The sequence below is a fragment of the Rhinoderma darwinii genome, chromosome 6, assembly GCF_050947455.1.
Source record: "Rhinoderma darwinii isolate aRhiDar2 chromosome 6, aRhiDar2.hap1, whole genome shotgun sequence".
Taxonomy (NCBI): Eukaryota; Metazoa; Chordata; class Amphibia; order Anura; family Rhinodermatidae; genus Rhinoderma; species Rhinoderma darwinii.
In genome coordinates this window covers 74,048,240-74,063,803 of record NC_134692.1, presented here as the reverse complement: position 1 = coordinate 74,063,803, position 15,564 = coordinate 74,048,240, and the positions used below count along the sequence as shown (strand labels likewise).

The following is a 15,564-nucleotide window of genomic DNA, read 5'->3' as shown; positions in this document are numbered from 1 at the left end:
TGGAGCATAATTGAAAACGGCATCTTGCATGAAAGCCCACTCTTTCGCACGATGTACATGAACATGATGTGCTCTATCAGCTTGCTGACTGGCCTGGGTTCGGGCAGGAGTATTTGCGCTTCTGAGAGCTACCTGTCTGATCTGTTGCTGAGAGAGCCTGAGTTTGCTGAGGAGTTTCAGCAGCTTGAGCAGCAGTATGACGCATTTGATCAGCTTGCAGTTGGGCAAGAGGTGTCTCTGCAGCTAGTAATGCAGCTTTCCTCCTAGCCATCAGTAATCTGGTTGCTATGGGTAACCTTTGCCCTGTACATTCCCATCTAGGGTTATCTTGTAAAGTGCACTACCAGCTACTGCCAGATTAAAACATCTTTACAATAAAAGCGAAGGTCTGTATCGCTTTTATAGTATTGGATCGTGATCATGTGATAATCGCTGACAACAGCAACGTCGGGACCTTTAAGAAATCCTTCCTGTACACACGATGTACCTATGTGCCAAATTTGGGGTCAATTGGTTCAGGCAGTTGGATGCCTATAGAGGACTGACAAATAGACATTCACTTTTTATAATATAGAATAGCAGAGTTACCCGGCTTCACACTGGTCTATTTGTTTGCTGTTTGTGTGTGTGTGTGGTTAAAAACATAATTTCCTACTGATATCAAACCAATGTATCCAATAAAGTCCAAGTGCAGGGTTTCTTTTTGGAGGCAGGACTGGTATGAAAGGGGTTTAATTTATGAGAATGCTGAAATCCACGGGCTTTGGTTCTGTTGAGAGATTTCAGCAGCTCGGGCAGCAGCCATGCGCTTAGACGAAAGACTCCTGTGGCAAAGTGCAGGGTTCCTTTTTGGAGGCATGCCTGGTATGAAAGGGTTTGAGTGCTCAAATCTAGTATTGGTACAGTTTGTTTACGGTTAGTAACCCGTCGAGTAAAGAAAAATGGCTTGGTTGTTATGGAAACCTGGTCTAAAACTGTGTGTATGTGAGTGAGGCTAAGAATGAAATGAAGGACCTGCAAGCTTCTATTGGCTAATACTGGTCATCTGATGTGAAATGGAGGAAGGTCCTTGATGTGGAAGCCAGTGGTGTCGTCATATTTGCTTTTGTGAATATGTAGAGAACGTTGGGTTCTAGAGAGCTTAAACCCGGTCTAAAAACTACGGAAGCGCGTGATTTACTTATTTGCCAAATTTGCTGCAGATTGGTCCGGTTGTTTGGCTGTGCATAAAGAATATGCAACAGAGATCAGACAACAGAAATACATTTTTATATATATAGAGAGAGATTTATTCCAATTGGTATAATACCTTATAACAAAGAATGTGCTGCCGTAATTTATATGATGTATGGATGATAAACAATGTCGATTTTATAGGAAATACAATTTATATATATATATATATATATATATATATATATATATATAATGGTTTTATTTTTTTATTTGACTTATTTTTACCTGTTGTTTAAGGGCTTGTCCACACGTAATGGAATTGCTGCAGAAAATTTCTGTAGCATTTCCAGTAAAACTAGCAGACCTTCCGCTGCGGAAAAACCATACCATTTCCTTCGGTTTTTACTGCAGAAAATGGTGTCGCTTTTTGCTTCGTTTTTTTCAATGCTGGGAGATGGTGACATCTACTCTGAAAAACGCAGCAATTCATCCACTTTCCGCCGCTGGAATTGACATGCTGTGGTACGAAAGATAAGCACCGCAGGTTAATTTCTGGTTGGAAGTTTTACGCAGCGTGTGGATGAGATTTGTTGGGTCCCATCCACTTTGCTGCTACTGTATTCTGCGTACTTGCTGTCCACAATTCCGGACGGAATATACGCAGCAATTCTGTTACATGTGGACAAGCCCTATAACGGCAACAGCAGTAACAAAGATAACAACAAATAGAATGTTTTTTTTCTGTATAGTAACAGTATTCCTTTTATTAAAATAAATTCTGATCCATTTCTTCCATCAGCTGTAGTCTCGATCGTAGTGTTCATGGGATGTGGAGTGATGTTAGTGCTCAGATATGGACAATCCTCTGACGTGAACGTCGGACCAGAGTTTTCTGTTTTTGTTTGGTGTATCCCCATGATAACCATGCTCAATCCGGTCTCCATAGTACGAATAGCGTCCCACGATCTGCTTTTACTGTGATCTTTTTCTTTTTTTTTTTTCTTTCTTTTGTAACATTGACGCACTTTGAATGTGTATTTTAAAACTACCACTTTGAACAAGCTGGGTTGATTTTAATTATATAGATGTGATGCTTTTTGCATTGACCATTGAACAGGATGCAAAAACATGGTGTGAACCTAGCCTTAGAGCCCTGTTTTCAGTGATCTGTATATGGGGACAGCACTGAACAAACAGATATAGTGTTTTTGGCTAACCTGTGCCCCCACAGTTAAATATTATTTTTAGCTTTTTTTAGGATTTTTTTTTCAACTGTTGGGGCACAGGTTAGGGCCTGTTCACATTAAATTTTTGACTTCCGTCTAAAGTATATGTCGGAAGTAGTCCCAACGTATACCTTTGACGGAAGGCACCGACATAGTCCACTGTATAGGCATACAGTGGCATGAGTTGCCCAAAATCCCCGGGCACATCCCCGCGCTCAGCGCTTGAAGTAGCGAAGCCCCTAAGGTACCTATACATATATGTCGGGGGCTTTCAACTATGGAGTCCCCGGCCGGAGCATCACAAGCGCTCTAGCCGGGGGGCTCCTGTTTTGTGAAATTCCTTGACTGTTTGGCCGGCGATTTTTGCTGCTGTAGAAGCCGCTGATGTCACTGTACATACATGGACCGTGATGTCAGGGGCTTCCCTGGGGCCGGTATCCCCGCGCCGAGCATTACCTGACGCTCTTACAGGGATTCTGGCTCTGGGAAAGCTCCCCAAAGTATACATTATTTTTGCGGCATCCTTTAGGATGGAATAGTGTGGTATACTATCTTCTTCCATCCTCCAAACAAAATGTATACCGATGGAGGCCAAAAGGACACTCTCTTTTGGACTCAGTCAGGCTAGTGGAGCCCTATAAACACATTTAGGCCGGATTCACACGAGCGCGTTCGGTCCACGATATACGGTCCGTATGTCGGCAGTTTTTCCCAGACCGAACACACTGCAGGGAGCCAAGCTCTTATCGTCATAGTTATGTATGACGCTAGGACTCGCTGCGGGAAAACTGTCCTGTACTGTAAACATGTTTTCAGTACGTGCCAGTTTTCCCGCAGTGAGGCAGGGACTCCTAGCGTCATAGATAACTGTGACGATAAGAGCCCAGCTCCCTGCAGTGTGTTCGGTCCGGGAAATACTGCCAACATACGGACCGTATATCGTGGACCGAACACGCTTGTGTGAATCCGGCCTTAGCATGTCTGCATGGAGCTTTCTCAACGTGCACGCTAAACGTAGGGCCAAAACTTAATGTTAACAGGGCCTTAACCGGGAACACATGATCTGTTTGTTCCCTGAAAACAGGGCTCTAAGGCTATATTTTTGGGTTTTTTTTAAGATGAGAAAAATAAGTTCCTTTTTTAAGAGAATCTGTCCGCTGTTTTGAGGCATCAAAACTGCTGACAGAGCAATATAGGGGAGGGCATTGTAAACATACCTTTTTGTCTCGGTCATGCAAGACTTTGTACATGGATAATTATCCAAGTACCAAATTTTTGCGTAAATGCACAAAGGCATAGGATAGAAAAGACTAAAATTTAGCTTATAATAATATTTTGAGCAGTTTTTTTATTATATTATTAGCTCATTTTAGTCTTCTCTACCCTGCCCTATCTGCTATTGTGCCTTTACTAAAAAAAAAATCTGTACTTGGCTAATTATTATCCATATACAGAGGCTGCATCTAAAGCTAAGGGAGAGAGTCACATTTAAAGCTAAAATAGGGTCTTTATTCAAGACTTTATGCAGTTTTGAATATTATGTATTAAATAAACTGCCTTAAATGGAATCTGCCAGCAGTTCTAAAGCCTCAAAACTGCTGATAGCGCTATATAGGGGAGGAAGTAGGCATTGTAATGATACCTGTTGTCTCGGTCATGCAAGTTGCATGACTGAGACATCGACTTTTAATTTCCCTTTCACCATGGTCGCAGGTGCCACTAAGGTGGTGGCTTCGTCTTAGAGGACGCTGCCGGCCCCCTTCCCACCGCTCTAGCGGTCTCCTTATTGCATGCTGGAGCGCACTATCAACTGCAGATCCAGGGGAATTAAACGACAATTTCTCGGTGACGCGACTTTTGACCAAGACATTCGGTATCGTTACAATTCCCTCTATATAGCTTTGTCAGCAGTTTTGAGGCATCTACTGACAGATTCCCTTTTAAAATTTAGCATGAAAAAATTAGGAAATATTGTGGGTCCAGCAGGGTCCCGCCAAAAAAGAAGTAAAATATCTTGGGGTAGATGGAAAAAAAAAATCATCTTTTATGGTGCAGCATTCTAAAATATTGCTCTCGGCATGAAGGTGCAAAACACTTGTCAGAACAGGGTTAAAGAAAAACAATATTCGACAACGAGGGCATGCATAAATGATTTTCACACTTATTGAGTTATTGCTCTTTTTCGTTTTTTCCAAATGATCTTTTTTACACGTTAATAAACCACAAAAACCAATAAACCTGGGTAGCGAATATTGATGAACATAAAAAATACATCTAAAAGTACGTGTATAAATTAGATTGTTTTGTCAAGAGAGAATATTGTATGGACGTAAATGAAATTGACAAAAGATTTGTGTCATTAAATACACAAATCCTCAGTAAAGATGGTCTTCTATGTATTTTTCTGAAAATGTTCTTTAATTGAACATGTCTTGTGTTTTTTGTTTTTTTGTAGGCTTATGAAGGAGTGTTACAGCTTGTTGAGGCACGGGAACAATATGAAGAACTTTGCATCATCATGTGTGTTATCCCTGCTACTATCAGCAACAATGTACCAGGAACTGATTTTAGTATTGGCTCAGACACTGCAGTTAATGCAGCCATGGAGGTAAATTAAGTAATTTTAGGAGTGTTGGATTAATATGTGAAATAAATCTTGGCGGTAGGTAAATTTTCTCATTAGGAAAGCCTACAATCTTTTGAGCAATAATCATAAATACCAATAGTTCAGGCCAAGATTACTGCAAACTATAATAACCTACAAATACTCGCACAAAAAAAAGTGGTTCTTCACCAGGTTATAAAAAAAGTATAATATATATATATATATATATATATATATATATATATATTTATTTATTTTTTATAAAATCATGTCTTAGATAAATATAATTTATAGTATATATATATATATATATCACAATTCCATCCTTCACTACTGAATTGCCCTAATATCTATAAAACGGTCTAGCGCACATAGTGGTTCTGCATGTAGAATACAACTCCAGTGCATGCAATAAAGGGTAACTAACCTGATTAAGACACGTTAAGCGCCCCTCCAAAACTTATAGCCATTTTTCACGTATGACACAGATGTTTATATGGCAATTTCAGCCGTCAAACGGCTCATTCTTTCTCTCACTTAAAGACGCACTCAAAGCATCAACGTCTTCGGGCGTAAGGCCACCAATGAGCATGTATTACATACATCGAAGAACATACATATGTCTGTTATATAAAGTTCAATAGTAATCATAATCATTAATATTAAATCTAATAAAATTACATATTAAAGTGCATAATAATCCCAAGTAATCAATATTAACCAGTATACAGAAGACCAAAAATTAAACTCCTAATTTGTGGAAATATATTAAAGAGGCTCTGTCACCACATTATAAGTGCCCTATCTCCTACATAAGGAGATCGGCACTGTAATGTAGGTGACAGTAATGCTTTTTATTTAAAAAAAACGATCTATTTTCACAACGTTAGGAGCGATTTTGGTTTATGCTAATAAGCTTTCTTAATGCCCAAGTGGGCGTATTTTTACTTTCGACCAAGTGGGCGTTGTACAGAGGAGTGTATGACGCTGACCAATCGGCATCATGCACTCCTCTCCATTCATTTACACTGCACTAGCGAAATAGTTATATCACTATGTGCAGCTACATACACAAACCCTAAAATTACTACAGTGATTCCGGCAAGTGAAACGAAATCTCGTTTAGCTCCATAATCTCGCGAGATTTAGTTTCACTTGCCGGAATCTCACAAAGAGTCAGAAGTGTCAGGATTCTGAATACACATGACGTCCAGGCTGGATGGTCATGTGTATTCATTATCAGGACACTGTAGTAATGTTAGGGTTTGTGTATGAGGCTGCACATAGCGATTATATCTATATCGCTAGTGCAGTGTAAATGAATGGAGAGGAGTGCATGATGCCGATTGGTCAGCGTCATGCACTCCTGTACAACGCCCACTTGGTCGAAAGTAAAAATATGCCCACTTGGGCATTAAGAAAGCTCATTAGCATAAACCAAAATCGCTCCTAACGTTGTGAAAATAGATCGTTTTTTTAAATAAAAAGCATTACTGTCACCTACATTACAGCACCGATCTCCTTATGTAGGAGACAGGGCACTTATAATGTGGTGACAGAGTCTCTTTAAGGTCACTATAAAATACATATGTGAAAACACTTAGATGCAATTATGCAAACCGTGAAAAAGGCTATAACCTTTTTATTTGTTGGGCTAGCAACATGATCTTTACGTTGTTTTTTTCCTGATCAATGCAGGCTTCTTCCCTTATCGTTTTTATACACATACTTTTTTCCTTTTTTTAGCATTTTTAGGCTTTTTAAGTTTGAAAAAAAAGTTATTTTCCATCCAAATTTTTCTGGTAAGAATATAGTGTTAACCTTAAAACAGACATTTTATTTTGATAGTTATTGTCTACCGTTACAACAATGATTGGCAGGAGGTGTATTTTTTGGTGAAGGGTGTTTTAGGAGTAAATTTTATTTCATAATTTTTTGTCGATAGTTAAAGACTATTACCTTTCACAACTGGTGCAGGACCCAACAAGAGGGGGGGGGGGGGGATTCTAGACCTAATTTTAACCAATAGGCCACACAGGATATCAAAAGCACAGGTTGGGGGTCACGTAGGTAATAGTCACCACAACATAATAATTTTTCTGTATCCTTTAATACGATTTTGGTTGTGTCAATTTTCATGGGCTAAGGCAGGGGTCTCAAACTCGGCCGGGTAAGTGGGCCGCATATAGAAAAAATGGGAAGTTGACGGGCCGCATTACTTTCAAATTTGATGCAATACAAAATTATTGTTAATCAATTAGTTATTTGAACTAGTATAACACTATATTACTATAATACTAATACTACATTACTATAATAATAGCGCTAGGTTTAAAATTTGAGATATTTCTCCACGTGCTTATTTCAACAATCCAGCTTTCCAGTTTAAGTGTCGCTAAATGCAGTCCGGCGGCACAGTTAGCACACATGTCAAGATTGGGCAGCCCCTTTTTAGATGGTGCCGCAGTGCCCTCTGTGGATGCTGCCGCAGTGCCCTCTGTAGATAAGGCCACAGTGCCCTCTGTAGATAAGGCCACAGTGCCCTCTGTAGATAAGGCCACAGTGCCCTCTGTAGATAAGGCCACAGTGCCCTCTGTAGATAAGGCCACAGTGCCCTCTGTAGATAAGGCCACAGTGCCCTCTGTAGATAAGGCCACAGTGCCCTCTGTAGATAATGCAACACACCCCTAGATAATGCCAGTGTCCTCTTCAGATACTGCCACAGTGCCCTCTGTAGAGGCTGCCTCAGTGCCCTCTGTAGAGGCTGCCCCAGTGATGTCAGGGGCTTGCCCAGACCTGGAGTCCCTGAGCAGAGCCGCTTCTGGCACTCTTCCTGGGATTCCAGCTCTGCTCCTGACATCACTGTCCATATATGGACAGAGATGTCAGGGGCAACCCCAGAGCTGGAGTCCCAGGCAGAGCGCTAGTAGGCTCTTCCTGGGACTCCAGCTGTGCTCCTGACATCTCTGGGACTCCTGCTCTGGGGAAGCCCCTGACATCATTGTCGATGTATGGACAGCGATGTCAGAGGCTTCCCCGGAGCAGAGCCGATAATAGCGCTCTGCCCGGGACTCCGCTCTGGGGAAGACCCTGACACACTGTCCATATATGGGCAGCGATGTCAGGGAATTCCACAGAGTCCCGGAGCAGAGCCGACACCAGCGCTCTGCCCGGGACTCCGGCTCTGGGGAAGCCCCAGACATCGCTGTTCATATGTGGACAGCGATGTCAGGGAATTCCACAGAGCCCCGTAGCAGAGCCGACACCAGCGCTCTGCTCGGGACTCCGGCTCTGGGGAAGCCCCAGACATCGCTGTTCATATGTGGACAGCGATGTCAGGGAATTCCACAGAGTCCCGGAGCAGAGCTGACACCAGCGCTCTGCCCGGGACTCCGGCTCTGGGGAAGCCCCAGACATCGCTATTCATATGTGGGCAGCGATGTCAGGGAATTCCAGAATCTCTGAGCAGAGCGGATACTAGCGGCTCTGTGTCCCGCGGGCCGCAGATGACAGCCCCAGGGGCCGCATGCGGCCCGCGGGCCGGGTGCTTGAGACCCCTGGGCTAAGGGATGACCTTAAGGGCATAAACTGGGACAATGTCCTCAAAAATAAAAATCCATAAACTAAATTGGACATTTTTACTTATATGGAGTACAGGACATGCTGGCATAAAGTTTGAATCTTTGCAGAGAGATAAGACATGGAGGTCTGGCAGTTCCTAATCCTAGGATGTGTTACTAAGCTTCCCAGTTGCAACATCTGAGAGGTTGGGATAGAGATGAAGTGGTTGATTCTACCGAATTGCTACTTCAGCAATTTCTACATTCTGATTCACTGTATGAGACATTGGAGGCAAATTTAAAATACATACTAAAAAATTCCCGACGCTGTATCTGATGCACAAGTTATGGTGGTGTATTAGAGATCTGTAACACATTAAGGGTTGCTCACGATATGCAGTTATATGGTATATGTCCTGGTTAACTCAACCACATATTCTTTTAGATTTTGGAATATGGAAAATATGGCAGGTGTTCGTAGATTAACCCAGTTAATAGATGATGGTGGTTTCAAACCATTTGATTAATTACTGACTGAATTTGATCTCTCCCAAACCCATTTTTATAAATACCTTCAGCTTCGACATGCTTATGAAACCGTAGAAACCAAGATTTATCAGTGACGGATAATATTTTGATCAGAGTAATTAGTAAAGCAGACAACACTTCTGGTATTATTTCTCTTTTATATAAAAGTCTGACGATTCCTAGACCAATACCCATCCATGTTGAGAAATAAATGAAAGGGATGTAGGACCCATAGGGGAAAACCATTGGAACGACATCCTATTGAAGACTAAATTATTGATGAATGAGGCATATCAGATTTCTCACTTATACTTATTGTATAAAGCAGGGGTCTCAAACTCGGCTGGGTAAATAGGCCGCACATAGAAAAAATGTGACGTTGACGGGCTGCATTACTTTCAAATTTGATACAATACAAAATTGTTAATCAATTAGTTATTTGAATTACTATAACAATACTACATTACTATAACAATACTACATTACTATAATAATAGCGCTAGGTTTAAACTTACCGGAAATTTGCGAGTTTTATTTTAACAATCCAGGTTTCCAGTTTGTGTCGATAAATGCAGTCTGGTTGCTCCGTTGGCAGCGTTTAGCAGACACAAAATATCAAGATTGGGCAACCCTTTTTTAGATAATGGCGCAGTGCCCTCTGTAGATAATGGCGCAGTGCCCTCTGTAGATAATGGCGCAGTGCCCTCTGTAGATAATGGCGCAGTGCCCTCTGTAGATAATGGCGCAGTGCCCTCTGTAGATAATGGCGCAGTGCCCTCTGTAGATAATGGCGCAGTGCCCTCTGTAGATAATGGCGCAGTGCCCTCTGTAGATAATGGCGCAGTGCCCTCTGTAGATAATGGCGCAGTGCCCTCTGTAGATAATGGCGCAGTGCCCTCTGTAGATAATGGCGCAGTGCCCTCTGTAGATAATTGTGCAGTGCCCTCTGTAGATAATGGCGCAGTGCCCTCTGTAAATACTGCCACGCCCACCTGTAGATAATGCCACAGTGCCATCTGTAGGTAACTCCATTGGGACTCCCTCTAGGAGTGAGATTCCTCTGCTGGTGGAGCCTCTGACGTCACTGTCCATAGACAGTGACGTCAGGGGATCCTCCTGGACCGGAATGTGATGTCAGGGACAACCCCAGAGCAGCAGTCCCAGAGCAGAGCACTAGTATAGGCTCTGCTCCGGAACTCTGGGGAAGCCCCTGACATCACTGTCCATATATGGCCAGTGATGTCAGGGGCAACCCCAGAGTCTGAATCCCGGGCAGAGCGCTACTAGCGTGCTGAGTGGGACTCCATCTCTGCTCCTGACATTACTGTCCATATTTAGGGGCTTCCCCAGCCGGAGTCCCGGAGCGGAGCCGCTTCTAGCACTCTGACTGGGACTCCAGCTCTGCTCCTGACATCACTTTCCATGTATAGATGGTGATGTAAGGGGCTTCCTCAGAGCAGGAGTTCGGAGCAGAGCACTAGTATAAGCTCTGCTCTGGGACGTCATGAAGGCGCACACCTCCTTCGGTCTGCTCTCTCCTCTTCCAAGGGAGATACGGTTTCAGGGGCCGTATGCTGCGTGTTTGAGACCCCTGGCATAGAGTGTATAGGACTCCGGTCTTTCTCTACGACATCAGGCTTAGAGACTATGTATCTGAGATGCAAAATTGATCCCGGTATGTTGATACATATGATGTGGCAATGTCCGAGATTAGCGTTTCTGGACAGAAGTGGTAGACTTGGTCTCTTCTGTATATCAAGTTTCCATAGACTTTACTCCGTATGTCTGTATTCTGGGATATGTGGAGGATGTCTCTATATCTGAACATTTCAAACTGGCTATTGCCCGTTTGTCATATGTAGCTAGCAAACTCATCGCACAACATTTGGATTGATAAACAACCCCCAATTATATCAGAATTTAACTAAAGTTAACTGGTTGACTCGTATGTAAAAATATATTTGTCTATCCAGAAATGGCAGACACACTTTTGAAAAAATACGGGCCTCTTGGGTAGAAGGAACGGGATTTGCCTCTTCAATGGATGTTGCCGCTGGAATAGGATCGGATAACCAATAGGTTTATATTTTAAATATGGAATTGGAAACGGTTTTGATCTCGTATTGAATACTTCAATACTGTAGTATATACGATATGATGTGAAAATGTCCTGTATAGTCTTGTTCTTAATGTAATTAATATTGCAATTTGTATATGTGTGTGACATATGCACTTTGAAGGAGGGGGAGGGGAAAAACACTTCTGTTTTCTCTTCAGGATCCTTGGCAGTTTGACTACTGGGCACCCAATATTCATCTGCCCAACCTCTCGGTCATCAAGCTTAAACCTGCGTCGTATATATACAGTGGGCAGTCCTTAACCAGTTAAAGTGGTTGTCCACTACTGAACAACCGATGACCTATCCATCGGATCTGCGCGTGCATCATCTCACGCACTCTTCAGCTCTCGGCAGACCAGGACAAGACTGCGATCTCTCGCGAGAGATTACACAGTCTTGTCTGTCAAGAGCTGAAGAGTGAGTGAGAGCATGTACGCACAGCTCCGAGCTGCACGCGCTCTCCTCTCTCCATCTTTTGCTGTGGCAATGTCCGTAGCTGATTGGACAGTGTCACAGCCATAGTAACACGCCCCCTTGCCATTACACGTCCCAGTTCAGGGGGTTATTTAAATATCGGGCGCCAAATATAATGGCACCGATATCTAATTAACAGAGGAGGGTAGGAAAAAAGTGCAGCCCTGCCCATTACATGCTGCACAGACACTAAGCAGCTGAGCGCTCACACAAATGCTTCATCTGCTTCGTTCTAGCGATTTGTGGGGGACTCCGTGCACGGACCCCCACCAATTAAAACTTCTGACATGTCGCTATGACATGTCAAAAGTTTCTCAAACATTTAGCTACACTTTAAATACAAATCATGATGCCTAAATTAATGTTTGTAAAAATTTACTTTGTGTGATTTTATTTTAATATTAATGAAAACTTTTTTTTTCCTGATAAATTAAGAGCTGTGATCGCATTAAACAATCTGCATCTGGTACAAAGCGACGTGTCTTCATTGTGGAGACCATGGGTGGATACTGTGGCTATCTTGCTACAGTGGCAGGTATAGCTGTGGGTGCTGATGCTGCTTACATCTTTGAGGATCATTTCAACATTCATGACTTGAAGGTGAGTTACAAGTGTTAAATATATTACTGTACTAGTTAGAATATGTTTTGGTAAAGCAAGCTATACTGTGTTCTTGATCATTTGTAAAGTCTCTGAAAAGTAACTATTAGCACATTATTATTATTTTCCTTTTGTATCGGAAATTAAAATAGAAGATTTAACATAAATTTTAATGTGAAATGAACTCTGCGCTCATATACGCTTCGAGCTTCCATACTGCATAGTGTTTAAAAAGTTTGTTCTCCGATTCTGCCACTGCAACCCATGGACATAAAGACATAAGATGCTCGTTTCTTCCCCCTTCTTTCGACGTTCCCAAGGAGAGCGCTCCTGTTCTCAGTTGGCGCTGGTACAGATACCCTCAAGGATCAAAAAGAAAAACAGTGGAACTCGGTATTAAAAAGTTTCCATTTCCTTTTAATACTAAAAAAAAAAAAGGCATTAAAATATATGTAAAACCTAAGAGTATTTGGATGGTGGCCGACAAGTTTCACGATTCCAGCCTCCTCAGGGTTCAACATCTCAGATTCCATTACATGATTTGAAAGCATTCTTAGCAGTGTTTCTAGGGCAAAGCCGAGTAAGTATTGGGAATACATCCTAGTCATCTTGCATATAATTTAATTTATATTGTAATAAAACAATTGATGTAAAACTCTATATTTAGTCCATTTGGGAACATTGTGTAAAGAAGATATATGTTGTCCGTTCCTTTTGGCGATAAGTTTTTTGATTGTATCTTCCAACCTCCTATTTCATTCTAAGAGGCATATTCCCCTTGCTTTTAAACTTGCAGGATCATTTTTGTGTTTCTCGTTAAAATGGGCTGACACACTATGGGCCAATAGTCCTTTTCGAGTATTTTTCGCATCTTTGTTTTGTCTCATTTTTAGTATTCTGTTTCTCCAACAATCTGATAGCGAAAGCTACATTCTAAAAGGTACACTTCATTTTTTGATTTACATTCTATTCTTTCTTTTGGCTGTTAGCGGAATAGAACCGATCAAATCTACAAAGGAAAGATGTTGCAAAGTATGTAGAAACCTAAAAATAACCCTGCAGGTTTAAAAGCAATGGGAATATGCAGCTTAGAACAAAATTGAAGTCAGGTAGGAAATTTATTAAGACTGGCGTCCTAAATAATAAATGTATCGCCGTCTGTGCGCAATGACCACAGACGTGCGCCATCCTTTCTCCCCTTCAAAATAGAATTAAAATAAAGTGTATTCACATCACCGCTCTTCTTCTTCGCTTTGGGTCCCCTCGGCTCCCTCAGCATGCTGCGGCTCACATGCGATAATGCACAAAACTTCAACAGTGCTGCATCACATGCAACGTCCTTCTTAATTTTTTTTTTTAATATTTATTGTCCGGTGAGGAAGGGGCTGTCTAATTGGGAGGGGGGGGCAAGGTTTGAAGACTGGCCTCTACCATACTACGCCTCAAATCTCCGCCAGTTAGGAGTGGCATAGATTTCCATTATAATTTTACACCATTTTTCCGGCATAAGTTATAATAAATTTGTTGGGCTGCAGTGGCCTGTCCCTTTTCATAAAATTGGCAAGGGTGGCGTTAAAATGCTGAAAGCCTTTTTGGGCCCTTTTGCAACTTTTCTGACGTAGACAGGTAGATAATGTCACGAAGCGGGTTAGTGGACCCACTAGGCCGTACTGCCGCAGCGGGGAGGCAGCTGGCCAAACAGGACACCCCAGAAATACAATGTCCCGCACAAGGGTACCTCAATAGTCCAGATGGTGGCCGCAGCTCTGGCACAGATGAGATGGGTGCAGCAGATGGCGCCAAACGTGGCGGATGACACAGGAGCCGCAAGTTGCGCCAGACGTGGTGGATTCCTCCGGACGTGGCAGATAACACAGGACGTGGCGGATTCCTCCGGACGTGGCGGATTCCTCCGGACGTGGCGGATTCCTCCGGACGTGGCGGATTCCTCCGGACGTGGCGGATTCCTCCGGACGTGGCGGATTCCTCCGGACGTGGCGGATTCCTCCGGACGTGGCGGATTCCTCCGGACGTGGCGGATTCCTCCGGACGTGGCGGATTCCTCCGGACGTGGCGGATTCCTCCGGACGTGGCGGATTCCTCCGGACGTGGCGGATTCCTCAGGACGTGGCGGATTCCTCAGGACGTGGCGGATTCCTCTGGACGTGGCGGATTCCTCTGGACGTGGCAGATGACACAGGACGTGGCAGATGACACAGGACGTGGCAGATTCCTCTGGACGTGGCACGACTAGATACTAGGGCAAAGCACGGGAAACAGGAACAAGGTACGGGTAACAACAGGAATGGGAAACACTAAGGGACCATTTGCAAGACAGACTGGGAAAACTAACAACACTCAGGCATCGAACTAGGGGGCTGGACTCCTCTTATAGCCCAGGGTACTCACGGGTCAAAGGTCGAAGGTGAGTGGATGCAAGCGCTGGCGTCTCCTGAGGAGGCTGGGGCCAGCGCTTGCCGACTCGTGGCTGTCAGCGGGAGGCTGGAGCTGACATCCCGCAGCCACGGACGTTACAGTATTCCCCCCTCTTACGCCCCCTCTTCTTGGGACCGGAGCGAGAGAGAAACTTCTTTAGAAGAGTAGGGGCATTGAGGTTCTCCTCTGGCTCCCAGGACCTCTCTTCGGGACCAAACCCCCTCCAATCCACCAAATACAAGGTCTTTCCTCTCACTCTCTTGGTGTCCAAGATCTCCTTTACCTCAAAGATGTCCGAGGAGCCGTTGGGAGTCTTGGAATAGCAGTTTAGGATCACAGGCTTCAGGAGGGAGACGTGGAAGGGGTTGGGAATCCTGAGGGTAGGAGGCAGCCGAAGCTTGTAGGCGACAGGGTTGATCTGCTGCAGGACCTCGAATGGTCCAAGGAACCTGGGAGCGAACTTGTATGAAGGCACCTTCAAGCGAATGTTCCGAGAGGACAGCCAGACTTTAGTCCCCGGAAGATACTGAGGCGGCTCTTTTCTCTTAATATCTGCCTTTCGCTTCATGCGATCTACTGCCAGCAAAATAGAGGACCGGGTCTGTTGCCAGATTTGCAGGAAGTCCCCATATGCAGAGTCAGCAGCGGGAACCTGAGATGAAGTCGACACAGGGAGAGGGACTCTGGGATGTTGACTGTACACGATGTGAAACGATGTGAAACGGAGTGGAAGTGGTGGACTCACTTGTGTGGTTGTTGTAAGAAAATTCGGCCCATGGTAGAAGCTGTACCCAGTTATCGTGCTGTGAAGAGATGAAATGGCGGAGATAATTTTCCATG

General features: G+C 43.5%; 1 protein-coding gene across 3 annotated transcripts in view; it reads left to right on the top strand.

The window, feature by feature from the left end:
- The window catches only part of PFKL (phosphofructokinase, liver type), a 175,090-nt gene that overhangs the window by 116,099 nt on the left and 43,427 nt on the right, over positions 1 to 15,564 (top strand). For all 3 annotated transcript variants that reach the window (XR_012849520.1, XR_012849521.1, XM_075829946.1), the window contains exons 16-17: positions 4,858 to 5,010; positions 12,124 to 12,288. Coding sequence is in view for 1 of the 3 variants with exons in the window: in XM_075829946.1 (XP_075686061.1) it covers positions 4,858 to 5,010; positions 12,124 to 12,288 (318 nt within the window). In the remaining 2 variants the exon portion in view is untranslated. The remainder of the gene's footprint in view (positions 1 to 4,857; positions 5,011 to 12,123; positions 12,289 to 15,564) is intronic.